This window comes from Cottoperca gobio, chromosome 24 (genome assembly GCF_900634415.1).
Source record: "Cottoperca gobio chromosome 24, fCotGob3.1, whole genome shotgun sequence".
Taxonomy (NCBI): domain Eukaryota; kingdom Metazoa; phylum Chordata; class Actinopteri; order Perciformes; family Bovichtidae; genus Cottoperca; species Cottoperca gobio.
In genome coordinates, this window is record NC_041378.1 from 20,384,701 (window position 1) to 20,401,862 (window position 17,162).

A 17,162-nucleotide genomic window follows, 5' to 3' on the forward strand; every position below is an offset into this window, starting at 1 on the left:
TGCTGATCAAGCATTGAGCAATCACTGCGGATGTTTCCTGTGGTCACCCTGATGGTCAGAGTTTTAGTTCTGCTCTCTTTCTTAGAGGCATATCTGGCTTACAATATAACAATCTCTTTGGTTGGCTTGAAATGGTCTAATGCCATGTTTCTATCTGATAAAATACAATCCAGTCTTACAGCGATTGGTCAGTGAGCGCAGGTAGCACAGTACTTAAGACATTTTAAGCAATTTGAACATTTTCATTAGATCCTCCCTGCCTGGTAAACACCAAACTCCACACCCCCATTTGTAAAACATACTTTCTATTCTAAATGTATAAATGTGTGATCTCAGAGCGCAGGCTGAGATGCCCCCTATGACATCATCAGGGTTATGTTTATTTATTTTCAATCCTGAAAAAGCAGTGCTGTCGGTGCTCCGCGAAGGGGGGAGGGGGGGAATGCTGTCGGAGCTCCATGAAGGGGGGTGCAAAGTGGCCTTGAGGACACAGTTTTTGTGCCCTTCCCTATCCTCAAAGTTGCCCTGCATTAGACCAACAAGCAGGTCAGCGTCATGCTAATATTGGATAAAGTAGGCAACAGTCTCCCGGCCATTCAGGACATTTTCCAGCAGCGGTGCCTGAGGAAGGCACACAGCATGATAAAGGACAGAGCATGATAAAGGACAGAGCATGATAAAGGACAGAGCATGATAAAGAACAGAGCATGATAAAGGACAGAGCATGATAAAGGACAGAGCATGATAAAGGACAGAGCATGATAAAGGACACAGCATGATAAAGGACACAGCATGATAAAGGACAGAGCATGATAAAGGACAGAGCATGATAAAGGACACAGCATGATAAAGGACAGAGCATGATAAAGGACAGAGCATGATAAAGGACACAGTATGATAAAGGACACAGCATGATAAAGGACACAGCATGATAAAGGACACAGTATGATAAAGGACAGAGCATGATAAAGGACACAGCATGATAAAGGACACAGTATGATAAAGGACAGAGCATGATAAAGGACAGAGCATGATAAAGGACAGAGCATGATAAAGGACAGAGCATGATAAAGGACACAGCATGATAAAGGACACAGCATGATAAAGGACACAGCATGATAAATGACAGCATGATAAAGGACAGAGCATGATAAAGGACACAGTATGATAAAGGACAGAGCATGATAAAGGACACATCATGATAAAGGACACAGCATGATAAAGGACACAGCATGATAAAGGACACATCATGATAAAGGACACAGCATGATAAAGGACAGCATGATAAAGGACACAGCATGATAAAGGACACAGTATGATAAAGGACACAGCATGATAAAGGACAGAGCATGATAAAGGACATAGCATGATAAAGGACAGAGCATGATAAAGGACACAGCATGATAAAGGACACATCATGATAAAGGACAGCATGATAAAGGACAGAGCATGATAAAGGACAGAGCATGATAAAGGACAGAGCATGGTAAAGGACACGGCATGATAAAGAACAGGGCATGATAAAGGACACAGCATGATAAAGGACACAGCATGATAAAGGACACAGCATGATAAAGGACACAGCATGATAAAGGACAGCATGATAAAGGACAGAGCATGATAAAGGACACAGTATGATAAAGGACAGAGCATGATAAAGGACAGAGCATGATAAAGGACAGAGCATGATAAAGGACACAGCATGATAAAGGACACAGCATGATAAAGGACACATCATGATAAAGGACAGGGCATGATAAAGGACAGGGCATGATAAAGGACACAGCATGATAAAGGACACAGCATGATAAAGGACAGAGCATGATAAAGGACAGAGCATGATAAAGGACAGAGCATGATAAAGGACAAAGCATGATAAAGGACACAGCATGATAAAGGACAGAGCATGATAAAGGACAGAGCATGATAAAGGACACAGCATGATAAAGGACACAGCATGATAAAGGACAGAGCATGATAAATGACAGAGCATGATAAAGGACACAGTATGATAAAGGACAGAGCATGATAAAGGACAGAGCATGATAAAGGACAGAGCATGATAAAGGACAGAGCATGATAAAGGACACAGCATGATAAAGGACACAGCATGATAAAGGACAAAGCATGATAAAGGACACAGCATGATAAAGGACACAGCATGATAAAGGACACAGCATGATAAAGGACAGAGCATGATAAATGACAGAGCATGATAAAGGACACAGCATGATAAAGGACAGAGTATGATAAAGGACAGAGTATGATAAAGGACAGAGCATGATAAAGGACAGAGCATGATAAAGGACAGAGCATGATAAAGGACAGAGCATGATAAAGGACAGAGCATGATAAAGGACACAGCATGATAAAGGACACAGCATGATAAAGGACACAGCATGATAAAGGACAAAGCATGATAAAGGACACAGCATGATAAAGGACACAGCATGATAAAGGACACAGCATGATAAAGGACAGAGCATGATAAATGACAGAGCATGATAAAGGACACAGCATGATAAAGGACACAGCATGATAAAGGACAGAGCATGATAAAGGACACAGCATGATAAAGGACACAGCATGATAAAGGACACAGCATGATAAAGGACACTTTGATTTGTCACAATATTAGCAACTTTATCAGATTCTAGTCTGTTGCCTGAGGAAGTGAAGTGAGATGTTACAGTGTGATATCTCCATGGTATTTGTGGACTTAGTGTTGAGATCACACCTAAGTGTTTTCCTGGTCACTCCTTCCTGTCCACTCTGTCACTCCTGTCAATGTGTTCCTGCTGTTGCACGTCTAAGTCATTGTACTCTTAGACTGTTTACCAAACATGTTTCCTTCAAGGATACAAAGGAAAATAGATGCAATGTACACTATGATCAGTGAACAAGTTCTAAAAAAGGAAACTCATCGTGTGTGTGTGTGTGTGTGTGTGTGTGTGTGTGTGTGTGTGTGTGTGTGTGTGTGTGTGTGTGTGTGTGTGTGTGTGTGTGTGTGTGTGTGTGTGTGTGTGTGCATGCGTTTGTTGTATTTCCTCACCATGCTTTGTTTTGTCAGCATCTGTAGCATTATCCATTCCTGGAGACAGTTTTGTTTTGGATGTGGAATGACTTACATGTTGGACTGTGACATTTCCTTACACATGCATTCTCTGTGTGTCTCCTGCAGCGTGGGTGGGCTCCCTCTCCATGGGGATGATTTTCTTCTGCTCTCCCATTGTCAGCGTCTTCACCGATATCCTGGGCTGCAGAGTTACGGCAGTGGGTGGCGCTGCTGTCGGCCTGGTCGGCCTACTGGCCAGCTCCTTTGTCACGTAAGGAAGAAAATAGATAGATAGATACTTTATTCATCCCGAGGAAAATAATGCTTTTCAATTCAAAATGACATTGTGTCGTCACTGCATTAAGTATACATGACACCTACTCCTACAAGGTACAGCATATATCATTGTTTAGACACGGAATGATATGAAGTCAATGTATGTTTCTTACATTTTCAGAAACTTTCTCGTGACAGGGGAAACAAGTTGCGAACACATCATTGACACCTTTTAAGTGACATGGCAAACTGATTTGAAAATCTGCAGTTACAGAGCAACATTCTCATTCATTTGGAGTATTTGTGTTTTTCTCTACCTGATGAATGTAATTCCAATATTCTTTCTCTAATAGCTCAGTTTTGGGAGGGAAATATCTGTCTCTTTAGATGTTTCACCAGCTCGTCTCCAACTGTATGTCTGCTGTTTACTGCTGAGGACATAATGTTCATATACTTTTTTTAGCTTTTATCAAGACTCTGTGGGTAAGAGGCTCTGCTCCTAACACTCAGTTGTTAATCATTTCCTGGAATTCTATACGTCTATATGTGAGGAATTACACAGAAATGTGTGATCCAAACAAAGCAACATGTGTTCCAACCCTCATTTTGTAAATGAGTGCTTATCAGGTGTCTGTCAGAAAGCACCTCACCCACACATGACAGGCTGACAGCGGATGTATGCAGCAGACAGTGCAAGGTGCAACAGACAAGTGATTTCACTGTTAAGATTTATTTACCCCAAACAGAACTTTGTAACCTTTTATTTGGACCTTCACCACTAGACATGCATGATTTCACCTTGTTAAATGTGCTGTTTGATGTAATTTGCTATAGTTGAAAGGCTTAGTGGACAAAAGTCAAACACATACCAACACATGCACCTACCTGGTAATAGTAGTTACACATATATAATATAACAGCAAGACAATTCAGTCATTCAAGGCTGTCACAGACACACTGATCAAAACATTTACAAATAGATGGCAATTTGAATTTTATGGGTTTAACAGCGAGATGTTCAATATGACAATTAGCTATTTAACTCTTATCAACTATCATTACTTATAATGCTGTTTTGTATTTATTAGGTCTGCGTAAAGATCACAGTAGCAACATCAAAGCTTTATGTTTTTGTAAAATGCTTTAAATGACTAAAAATCAAGTCAAAAGGTTTGAGGTAGAGCAGATGGCATGCAAGATGCTATCGCCAGCTTAAAATGAAACATTGCAGTGCTCATTTGGAACATACATATTTTCTTACAGCCATGAGAACTTTAGGAACACTAATTCAAATCAATAACTGTGAGCAGCGAGTGATAAGATGCTGTCCTCCCCTCATAGGTCCCTGGGCCCTTTGTATTTCACCTATGGCATAGTGTTCGCCTGCGGCTGCTCTTTCGCCTACCAGCCCAGCCTGGTCATCCTGGGCCACTACTTCAAGAAGCGTCTGGGTCTGGTGAACGGCATTGTGACGGCCGGCAGCAGCGTCTTCACTATCACCTTGCCCTTCGTGCTGTCGGGCCTGCTGGAGAGAGTGGGCCTCCAGAACACCATGCGCGTCCTCTGCATCCTGATGTTTGTGCTGATGCTGGCCGGCTTCACCTACAAGCCCCTGCTGCCAGTCAAATCCATTAACACCCACACAGGCAGCCGGTTCCCACCCATCAGCAAGATCTTCAACATCAATATCTGGAAGTCTTTGGGATATCGCATCTGGGCCTTCGGTATTCCTGCAGCCCTCTATGGCTACTTTGTGCCTTATGTTCACCTGGTAAGTCTGTGTTATTCATCTGCTCTGATTTCACTGACCTTCACACATACTGTGTATTTATGAGTTGTTTGTGTTGCTGGGTATCATCACCCAACTCTCTGGGCCAAAGGTCATTCTGATGATGAGAAACAGCATGTAAATGCCAACAGGAATTCCATGGTGTGATTTCTCAGTATCCTAATCCCATGTTTTGGATGTGTTTGTTGGCACGAGGGAGGAATATTGCATTTATTCATGTGAAAGATGAGAGGAGTCTAAACCCCAGCCAGAATCCTCCAGGCATTCAGCAGTGTCACCATGAGAAGTGCACTTCACTATTCAGGAACGATCTCTGTCCATAGAAAGGTATAAGTAAGAAAAGAACACAATCAAATCATTTATGTAAGGAGCAATAGAGCATGACACCCCTGTTCTTATTTTAATAAACTGATGGTCAGAAAAACACTTCATTTGACATCTAATTGTAACTGATCCTAAAAAATACCTCACATACTTATACTTACTTACCTCAATATTATTTATGTGATCTTTGAGAAAATTATACAAACTATTTGCAGAATATCTCAAAATCTGGACAAATAAAAACAAAACTAATCCTCATGGCTAGATACCACTAGAGGCAAGAGATTCTGTTATTTGGGTTAACCAGCCCTTTTTCAATTAGAAAACGTTGACTCTATCTATCTGTCTGTAGACAGTCAGCCTGCGGTGACTCTTATGCTGAGTGTCACTGTTTCTACACTACAGCCTGCTGCAGTAACGTGACTGCACGTCACAGCAGCACGTGATACTTCAGCTGTGTGGTCCTGATCAAAGTAACCAAATTTGACAAGAAGGCTCATTCTGCAGCTCTCATTTCAGCCAGGACACAGTTCTGTGTCACTTTCCCTCAATCTCCCTTCATTTCGGCCATAAAATGGGAACATATGATATTGGAGACACGTCTTGGGAGGGCTGGAAAGCACAGCCTGGGTGTGTTGGACGAACTCAGGAGGTGACTGTTTATTTGGACATGATGACTCTGTTATTGTCCCAGGGATGTGTTTTCCCAACACTTCTCCTGTGTCTGCTACTCAGACTGGGACACCGCAGGGGCCCGGCTGCAGCCTCAGCACCACCCATGTCTTTATAGCCCCAGCACCCGTCCTTCTCTGGACACAGAGCCCCCTCCCTGCACTTAAGGCCGGGCCCCTGCCTTGTGACACTGCATGGGAAGGAGAGGAAGGAAATAACATGAGTCAAATAGCATATTGTTTTTCAGGAAGGGAGTCCTTTTAGGCCCTCAAAGCCGCTCCACACTTTCCCTTCTCTGCTGTGGGTGCGTGCGTCAGCGACTGTTTCTTTGCATAAAATGCTGAGTGCAGCCTTTTAGAGCCACACTGCCACCGTTCTGTGTGTTCTTTAAAAATCAAGCAGTACTTATCTGAAGACCGTAAAAGTGTAAAGTCCAATGTAGTTTGACACTCACACACATGCATAGTCTTTAACAAGTATTGCTTATCTGAGATAAGATATTGGCCTTCAGGTATGGCCATGTTTGCTCTGCGTAGTGGGCCCACCTTTAACATATTGAAGAACAGCACATGAGAACGTCTGTCAGCCAGTCTGATAGTCATGTCCTCCCGTCTTTGAATCGGTATGTGTCAGTGTCTGTAATCAGTATTTTTCTTTAGAAAGCTGCCTCTGGTTTGTTTCAGTGTGTTTAATGAGGAGCACCTGCAGGGCTGCAGCGTGTGGGCTGCAAGAGGGTCTGCTTGTTTAATGACCATTAAACAGCCAAGAAGAGAGAGCAGAGAGCATGTGGGCTGGTGCACTGTGGGGCTCTGACAGGGAAATTCACCCCAAAACACACTATTAAAGCAGCTTTAAAGAACGGATGGGTGATTGCCATTTTATAACTTCGTTTTTCTTATTTGTGTGTTTAACTGAATGTAGAATGTCAGTTTCATTCCAGCAACTATAGATTTGTTTCACAGCAGACACAGTTCACAGCAGGAGAAGCACATGTGTTACTAATAACATTGTGTTTGACTGCTGTGAGAGAGGAGTCTGGTGATGTTCTATAGTTTTCTTATTATTAACAAATTCTATTAAAAGACCAAAAACCAACATCCAATACATCCTACTAACAAGTACCGTCATTATAGTTCAGGCATGTTCTTTAGGTTTTAAGGGAAATATAGGAAGTGGTTGAGAGTACAGGTTAGATCTGAGAAAAAGAGGCAGAGTTAAGAAGAGGTTGGAGTTAACCACTGTGCCTGCACTCAATGATGTGTGTGTGTGAACGTGTGCATGTATTCTGTGGGGTTACAATGTTCTATGCCACCAGGCCAGCTGAGTTGCATCTAATGAAAGTGAGTGTGTGTTCCTGAAAACGTGATCAACGTGGGAGGGAGACACACAGACTGATTGTTGGCAAGGATTGATCATCTTCTTTTGAAATGATAAACAGGACGTAAGAGAAGCACTGCTGATTCTATCAGACCATCTGATCTGTTGCTTTATTTGTAATAAGTAAACAGTGACAAGCACCGTCCTGCAACCTCACAGGAAGCCTTGAATACATAACAGACATTATTGATGCAGTTTGTGAATGAGTTCAATAAGGAATGCCTTGTATCTGCCTCAAACATGGGGGGGGGCTCTGTTGTGTAATCTTGTGTCTTGGCTGTATGATCCAGTTGACCTTACCATGGTCCACTGCGCCTCTCTTACACACACGCACGCACACGCACACGCACACGCACACGCACACACGTCTCCAGCATTGCTTCTTGGAGAGCAGAACACTCCTGAACACAGAGCATGCTGTACTGACAAAGACGACAAGTCATCCGGAGGTCTTTGCAGATGGATGTGTGACCTGCAGGGGGGGCAGCAGACAGGCTGGCCCTTTGAGCAGGCCTGCCTGGAGGTAGAAGTAGCTGGCAGGGCTCCACACAGCAGGCCCTTCTTTTCTCACTGGCTCTCAAACTCTGGGCCTCCCAGATTGGTACATATACAGAAAGTAATGTAGAGAAAAAAACATCTGGGCTGCCTTTCTAACAGTCTGAAGTGGAATCTAACATTCACCAGCAGCAAAAAGGGCAGATAAAAGTGGAATGTGTTGGATAACAGTGCTGATGAGTATGAGGCTGTGGCATGGTAGCAACAGCAGACTGCTGCCTGAAAAATGGCTGAACACTTCAAAACCTCTCGCTTGATAAAAATCACAGTGTGCTGCAGGCTTGTTGCTTTGCATTGTTGTTGATGTTTCTGCTTACAGTTGTTTTTTGTGGTTTGAGTTCAGACTATTGTTGCAGATGGTTTCCATAGACCTGTGTTAAAGCCCCTGTGATCTGTGATGTCGACTTTTAGCCATTTCACAAAAACACGAAGCTTTGATGTTGCTAATCTGATCCGTGCTCTCAATGCAAAACTAAACAGCATTATTTTTTAGTAGTACTAAGAAATTTGGTTAGATTGCAGATTGTCTCGCAAAGCTCATGTTGAGCACTTCGCTCTGAAACCATACATTCAAATTGGATTATTGTTCAGGAGCATCAAAACAGAAAACAACGTTCTTTATGGAGACTGCTGCCACTACCCCTAAACCACTGGATGCCATTTACGCTGGGAGTTATATGAAGATCAGTGACGTCTAGGAGGCATCATCATACCTGTGTGTTCATGTATTATGACTTACTATCCAGTTTGCTGCCATATTTAACATCTTTAGTTCATGATGTCTCTTGTATAAGGAATCTGGATCGCAATGAGACTTGTTGAATATATAAAGCTGAACTAAACTTCACCACTGCAGTTGTGTTTGCCGTTTCTTCTTCTGCATGTCTAACATCATTTTGAGTGGCACACTGGATTAGAGTGACACAGCTGTGCTCATCTGTGTCCTTAACTGTCCCCAGATGAAGCATGTGGAGGAGCGTTTTGGAACAGATGCCAGTAAAGAAGTTCTGCTCATGTGCATCGGAATCACGTCTGGCGTGGGCCGTCTCATCTTCGGCAGGGCGGCAGACTATGTTAATGGAGTCAACAAAGTGTACCTGCAGGTGAGTGCCAGGCCTCAAACAGCAGTGACACACTAAACAGACATTAAAGAACACAAGAGCACGTGGCGATGGAGCCGACCGTTGCGTCGCCTCACTTTGACTGCGTCTTGGCCCAAAAGTTGCATTTGAACACACAGCAAAAACTACAGCCAACAGTAAACTAGCACGTTTGTTCTGCAATAACTCTCCATAACAGCAGGCGGCAGTAGTCTGTATTCATCCTTAGAAAAGGTACAGACATTAAAACAAAGAAGTTTCACCAGCTTCATTCCAGGTGGCCGTGTCATTGTGAAAAAATGTATGTATGTGAATATTCAGATGAGATGAAGATGAGACATGAAACCAGCCTCTGTGTGCGCCCTCTTCACTTTAGTCATTTGTTTGTTTTCCTCATGTCCGTTTCTCTTCTCGTGCACTGATTCACTGAAGCTGAACAGCCAACCAGAGTGATTTCTTTCGTCGACAGTCTCATGCTGAATCTGTGGCGGAGATCATGTGATAGTCATGTGATACTAGAACCCTTCACTGAAATCCAAAATAACTTGAACGTGAAAGGAAACCGTAACCTTACAAGGAAACTTTGAAATATACGACATAACGATTATTAAACCATCAAATAAAGGAGTAAGAAGTTGAAGGAGACTTTTCTTTCTCCTGTCCTTCCAGGTGACCTCCTTCTTTATCATTGGCCTCATGTCCATGATGATCCCTCTGTGCCACATCTTCGGCGGGCTGATCGCCGTGTGCCTGCTCATGGGGCTGTTTGACGGCTGCTTCATCTGCATCATGGCCCCTATCGCCTTTGAGCTGGTCGGAGACGAAGACGTTTCCCAGGCCATTGGCTTCCTGCTGGGCCTGATGTCCGTGCCCATGACTGTGGGGCCCCCCATCGCAGGTAATACGGGAATACTCTAAACTCAATAAGCCACTGCATATATGATATATGTTTTCATGTCACGCTGAATATCGACCATGATCTAATTCAAGTAAAGCATGGGGGTTTAGGACATTTGGAGACTTTTCATGAGCTCTTGAGCAAGTCACTAGTTCACCAGTGGACCTGACCCCGACCTCTGACCTCTGTGGAGGCAAAATAGAAAAGAGGCTTTCCCTACTGTGATCAAAAGAATGTTATATTCATTGTTTATTCCATCAGTGACAAAAAATGTTTGCGTACCACTACAAAACACCCATGAATACTCAATTTTCATAATGAACACAGTATACATTTTGTCCGTCTTTTAATTAATAAATCATGTATCCGTCTTCGTTGTAAAGTCAGTCTTCCTATATTTATGGTCCATCTCATTAATAATTTACAGTAGAACAAAGACTGTACCTGTTGTGGGTGGAACAGTATTTAACTGTTTTCAAGTTGCCTTATGATCTTCTGATCATCTTCCTTTAAGAGAACATACTGTATCTATCATGCCCTGATATTTCTTTCTGTAGGTCTTACAAATTAATGTTTAAAATGTTATTATTAAACTTAAGATACCATTTTAACTGCAGTGGCCTTTTGACCTCCGATCCTGGCAACAGACCACAGCGCCCTAGAGAAGCGCTTAGTCACTGTCGCTATCATACTGATAATCATGGATCATTTGCACCACCTAGTGTTTATTTTGGCACCTTGTAGTTGATGAATCTGAAGGAAGAACATACTGTATGCTATTGCTAACAGCTGTGTCCGTATCTCATGAGAAATGTACAAGCTCTTCAACACTGGACTGCAGTGACTAAACCTGCAGTGTGTAGGTTCACAGGGTCCCATATAAATCAGACTGAATAACATAACATGCACATAATTAAATCCACTGTGTTTCTTTCCCTGTATGAAGTCTTTCTCAGGCACATGTATAAAGAGCCAATTAGAAATCCGGTTATATCTTTCTCCAGGAAAAATCACTATTGTCAGCTTTCTGTACTTCCTACGGGTTGCTTAAGTGTATGTAAAAGCTTTGCATAAGAGGGGTTAACATAAACATGGACCTGAGAGTGGAGAGCCTGTCTTGTCAGCTCCCGCATGTTAACTCTCAGGATCTGTTCGATGCTTCTCAGCCCCTAGTTGACATAATCAGCATGATTATACTCCAAGAAGCTAAAAGTGAACTAAAAGGAGATACTCACATATCCCTCCAGGTAATCCTGTACACAGGGCTGAAGTAAACTTTGACCACTGCGAATCATGATAAAATCTCTGTCTCTGCTTCCAGGTTTCCTGAGGGACAGACTGGGTAGCTACGACGTCGCATTTTACCTGGCAGGTATCCCCCCGATCGTTGGAGGAGCCGTACTGTGTCTGATCCCCTGGGTGGAGGCCAAGCGCAAGAGGAAGGAGAAGGAGGAGGCACTGAACAAGGAGCAGGATGTCACCCAGAAGATGATCGAGCACGAGAAGGCTCAGGAAGACGCACAAAGCAAAACTGGAGAGTCTGTCCTCTAAGTGCCCCGCTGAACAGACTGAAAGAGACACAGACTGAGACTTCTGACATACAGCATGACTGCCTTCAGAAGGACAAAATGCCAAAGTGATGAACCCTATCAGAGTCATAGGTTCGAGTACAGTTTAACATGAATGTGATCTTGAAGAACTATGCATTAATTGAAAATTGAGGAACTGCACATTTCGTATTTGTCACAGGGGAAAGAAGACATGCTGTGCTTAATATAAATGTAATGTAAAAGTGTAAAAGCCAGTGTCTCTACCAAAAACACTTTCAGGTGGCATTCTTAAGGCAAAGGTGGACTTACGCCATTCTTTACAATCAGTTTTTAACACTACCATATTTTTTTAGATGTAGAAATATAGCATTAAAAAAACATGCTTGATTACACAGGACAGTGACATAACTTGATTCAGCCTCAATCAACATATTTGTTTTATGTCAGTGCAAGGCAAACTGGTCTCTGTAAAGCTGCCATCTTTATTGCATCTCCTGTCAACACTTCAACGTCTTAAAGCCAACATTAAATACTGAGAGTAATGTGTTCATAGTATTTTAAAGTTACATGCAGAGGTCTCATTTTTAGTGTGAGTCCTGCAGCTCTGGGAGGGTCTGAGCTTTAAAGGTGCTTTAAGCACAATGATTTACATCCTGTCAGCAAAAGGCATACAGTGTTTTATACAATGGACTGTATGTAATGTACTCCATGTTTATACCAAGCTTACATGGTGTCTAGTCCTACGTAAAATTGTGCTATGGAATAAGCACACCATAATGATGAACTATTAACTAATACAAACACAGTTAGTGTGAGCGTTAAAGGGGCCGTGTGCCTGAGAAACCTTGTCAGTGTTTTACATTTTTATCTTTAAAGGAACAGTTCAACATTGTGCGAAATATGCTTATTCTCTTTCCTGCCCACAGTTAGATGAGAACATGGACACCACTCTCATATCTGTCCACTAGATATATAAAGCCAGCAAGATAGCTTATCTTAGAAAAAGACTTTCTGTAGTCTCGTATGCGTATTTCCCAAAATGTCAAATCATACCTTTAACAATAAAAACTCTTAGCCAGCACAAGTAAACCAGCATTCAGTTATGAACCTAAATATTGATTTATAAGGATCATATAGACATTGTGTTTGTGTCTATGTCTATTCAGTGACTGCAGTATTGACATTAAGCAGTATTTCCACCTGTGAACGTTTTTTCTCTGTAATTTGGTCCAATATTTTTAGTTTATACTTTTACTGTGTGACATCCATTTACAATGCCTTGCCTCAGGTTAAATTCTCTTATGCTTCCTGGTATATAAAAGAACATGGCGTTTGCCCAGTATCTGATGTGGTCCGGGTCATAAAACAACCGTCACTGTGTCACCAACACATAGCCTGTTTGCATGGATGACCTCTTAAAAAGACAAAATACTGGTGCATATGCAGATCCTCACCACCTTATGAAAAGGCTAATACACATTTACCTACAGTATCATTTGAGAAACATGCGTTTGACTTATTGACTACGTGACAGCAGTCAATGAAGTCGAGTTAATCATTAACTCTGTGCCCAGTTCATTAACCTTTATTAGAAAGGTGTTTGTTTCATGTTTTCATATTGTATTTATTTGTTAGTTTTTGTGGAGAATGTCATGCTGTAATTGACAGCCTAAAGCCTTGATTTCATTTACTGAAGACCAAAGTGTAGTGAAATGAAAAGTGCGTTAATCCTGTTGGCGCTTCTGTCTGTGAACCATCTTCACACTCAACAGTCCCTCACTGTCCACACTGACAGACTGCTTTTGGAAAACAGTGCGGCAACACTGTTGATTTCTGTGAGTCAATGATATTTGCTCTGCAGACCTGTGACTTTCTCTACCTCAGATGTTGTAAATGTGTAGAGCTCTGGCCATCCCTGTTCCTCCACCAGAGCAGTGTGACTCGACAAACCCAAATAAACTACAAAGTCTTAGAAAAATAACTAGCTGTCCAAAGCTTTCCTCTTTAATGAAGTGCGTGCTGCTCAGAACCAGAAAATGCCTTTTTTTTTAAGTATGAGAAACTTTAACAGCGTTTACATCTCTTCTCACGCAAATATATATTTTTATTACGATTAAATCACATCTGTTGCCTTTTAATTCAAACCTATCTTTATAATGACATGCATGACTGTTTATATCTGACTTTAGTTTGTTTTTTTCTGTCCTTCCCATGTTTATAGCATTTTATTATGAATTTGCTGTTATTATTTTGCCTCTCACATCTAATCAAACCACCGGCTTTATTCAGAATATCTGTTCTGTATTTGTGTATGCATTTTGTTTTTGCTGAAAGTACAGATAAAGTTTGGCTTCTGTAAAGCTTTGCTGCAAGAAATGCATCTTTGCTTCTTTCATCCTATTTCAGCATACATTTTGTCTTCATTTCTGTTCATGTATTGTTTTCCGTTTTGTTTTATGCTTATCTCTCATGAGTTACCCAAAATGTGTTCTACTAAAATATTTCTTCTTGCCTGCCCTATCTGCTGCAGAATGTGTGGTGAACTACAGTATATGCAATATAATATTATGTAAACACAATCAGATTTCAGAATTTTCAAGACAGTAAAAAAATATGTTTACATTTTCTGTGACTTTCTCATAATTTATCTCCATGTCTGCGTCTGGGAGTGCTGTCAGCTAAGGGCAAGTGCAGGGCAACTGAACAGGATTCAAGGTTAATTTATTGTCAATGAACAACACAAGGCTACACAACAAAATACAAACCTACTACTTCCTGTAGCGCTGGGCACTTTTTATAACGCGTCAGCTGAGTCAGAGAGGAGAAAGAAACAAGACATGTCACTCTGCTCTAAATTCAGGACACTAACAACATCAAAAGCCAACTGTCTGTGGATGACAGTGTGGCAGTTCAGTCTGCAACAAACAACAAAGTCTGAAACAAAACAAAAACTTTCAGGGGCCGCGGGGTTCCGTTGGGGGAATATATATACTACTCATTGATTATATATCAATATATATATATATCAATATATATATATATCAATATATATATATATATATATATATATATATATATATATATATATATATATCAATATATATATATATATTTATATATCAATATATATATATATTTATATGTCAATATATATATTGATATATAGATATATATTGATATATAGATATATATATATATATAATCAATGAGTAGGCTTTGCAAACTGGTCAACATGTCTTTTATTTCAATACTATTTCTCCAATATCTTGTTTGCCACAATTATCTTAGACAACACAGATCATCAGTTTGACATGAAGTGCAATTTCAAATCGACATAACATCTTTCATTGCACAATAAACAATATCTTGTGGCAGCTTAAAAGTTGTGTCATTTGACGCCATGTGTAAAGCCTCCGTTAACCCCCTGTCCTCTACCACCTGCAGTCCATTGCAATCCATTTCGTGATGGAGTTGTTAATGTCTCAGGTAATTATAATAATAATAATAATAATAATAATAATAATAATAATAATAATAATAATAAGAAGAATAATAATAAGAATAATAATAAGAATAATAATAAGCTTTATTTGTATAGCACCTTTCATACAAGAATTGCAGCCCAAAGTGCTTCACAGCAAAAACATAACAATTAGTACAAGGACAGAATAAGAGCATTTACAGTACAATAACACAGTGTTGATGTAAATGAGTCTGAAGTACCATTATAAAAATAGCAGAATTAAAATAGTATAAAATAGCAGATGAAATAGCAGAATTAAAATAATATAATATAGCAGAATTAAAATAGTATAAAATAGCAGATAAAATAGCAGCTAAAATAACATTGGAAATCATGCCTAATTTCCCTATCTGTGCCGTACTTAACGACCCTACTGCCGGGAAATCACATTCATCACACCAGTTTTGTAAATGTTTTAAACTATCAGAGCCATATTTTGAATGCATGAGATCAACAATGGGCCCCTATGGCCTTTCAACTGGTTTACTCCCTTCGGTTAAAGCCAGTTTTTCTCCAATACACATTTATCAGAGAAACTTCCTCTTTTTCCCGTAGGTCTATTTGATCGCAGGTTTTTCAAAAATACACACTCTGAAATTTATCTTAGTTACCTTTACACATTCAATGTTAAACCAGGCATAGCAAAAATGTATGAAATCATTTAAATTAATTTAAAGTGGCACCATTAAAACGCTAAAGTAAAAACATATGTTTTTAGCTTACTTTTGAAGATATTGAGCGAGCTTGCCTCCCTAATGTCTGCAGGTAAAGTGTTCCATAGCTTTGGTGCATAATTGTAAAAGGCTGCATCCCCAATTTTCTTTTGGATGTTTCTGGGAACATTTAATAAACCAAATCAAATCAAATGTATTTGTATAGCCCAATATCACAAATTATACATTTGTCTCAGTGTGCTTTACAGACTGTACAGGTTACGACACCCTCTGTCCTTAGACCCTCGCATCGCACAAGGAAAAACTTCCTAAAAGAAACCCCATAATTAAAGGGGGGAAAATGGAAGAGAACCTCAGGGAGAGCAACTGAGGAGGGATCTCTCTCCCAGGACGGACAGACGTGCAATAGATGTCGTATGTACAGGATAAACAACATAGTACAAATACAACATTTGACAGAAAATGATGTTGTGTTGAAAAAGAGAAAGTTTGGATGAATCCAGTAAAATGTCAAAAAGGCTTCCCGGTGTCCAGCAGGACCAGGGCAGCAGGCGCAGTCACGATTCCTGATCCTGACGTAAACTTTATCAGTGGCAACCTGCCACATGAGAGACAGAAACTCCGGGGATGATACCCCGGATGATGAGTTAGTAACATACATTTACATAAATGCATACAGATAGAGAGGGAGAAGAAGAGAAGGAGGGAGGGGGAGGAGAGAGGAAGAGAAGGAAGAGAGCAGGGAGGTGTCCCCCGGCAGTCTAAGCCTATAGCAGCATAACTAGGGGCTGATCCAGGGCAAACCTGAGCCAGCCCTAACCATAAGCTTTATCAAAAAGGAAAGTCTTTAGTCTACTCTTAAATGTGGAGAGTGTGTCTGCCTCCCAAACACAAACCAGGAGCTGGTTCCACTGGAGAGGAGCTTGATAGCTGAAGGCTCTGGCTCCCATTGTACTCTTAGAGACTCTAGGAACCACAAGTAACCCTGCAGTCTGGGAACGCAATGCTCTAGTTGGTTTATTACTTATTTACTATGAGATCTTTAAGATATGCTGGAGCCTGACCATTAATTGCTTTGTAAGTCAGGAGAAGGATTTTGAATTCTATTCTATATTTTTCCGGGAGCCAGTGCAGTGCAGCTAATACAGGAGTAATATGATCCCGTTTCCTTGTTCTTGTCAATACACCTGCCGCTGCATTTTGGATCAACTGAAGAGTCTTAAGCGACTTTTTGGGACAACCTGATAACAATGAGTTGCAGTAATCCAGCCTTGAAGTAACAAATGCATTGACTAGTTTTTCTGCATCATTTTGAGACAGGATGTGTCTTATTTTTGCAATGTTACGTAGATGAAAGAAGGCAGTCCTT

The 17,162-nt window shown here is 40.8% G+C and overlaps 1 protein-coding gene across 2 annotated transcripts in view; it reads left to right on the plus strand.

The window, feature by feature from the left end:
* Positions 1-14,219, plus strand: part of slc16a10 (solute carrier family 16 member 10) — a 36,057-nt gene extending 21,838 nt beyond the window's left edge. For both annotated transcript variants that reach the window (XM_029462792.1, XM_029462793.1), the window contains exons 2-6: positions 3,182-3,326; positions 4,673-5,102; positions 9,008-9,151; positions 9,818-10,046; positions 11,368-14,219. In XM_029462792.1, the coding sequence (XP_029318652.1) occupies positions 3,182-3,326; positions 4,673-5,102; positions 9,008-9,151; positions 9,818-10,046; positions 11,368-11,597 (1,178 nt within the window). In that variant the 3' untranslated portion in view covers positions 11,598-14,219. The remainder of the gene's footprint in view (positions 1-3,181; positions 3,327-4,672; positions 5,103-9,007; positions 9,152-9,817; positions 10,047-11,367) is intronic.
* The last annotated feature ends 2,943 nt before the right edge of the window (positions 14,220-17,162 follow it).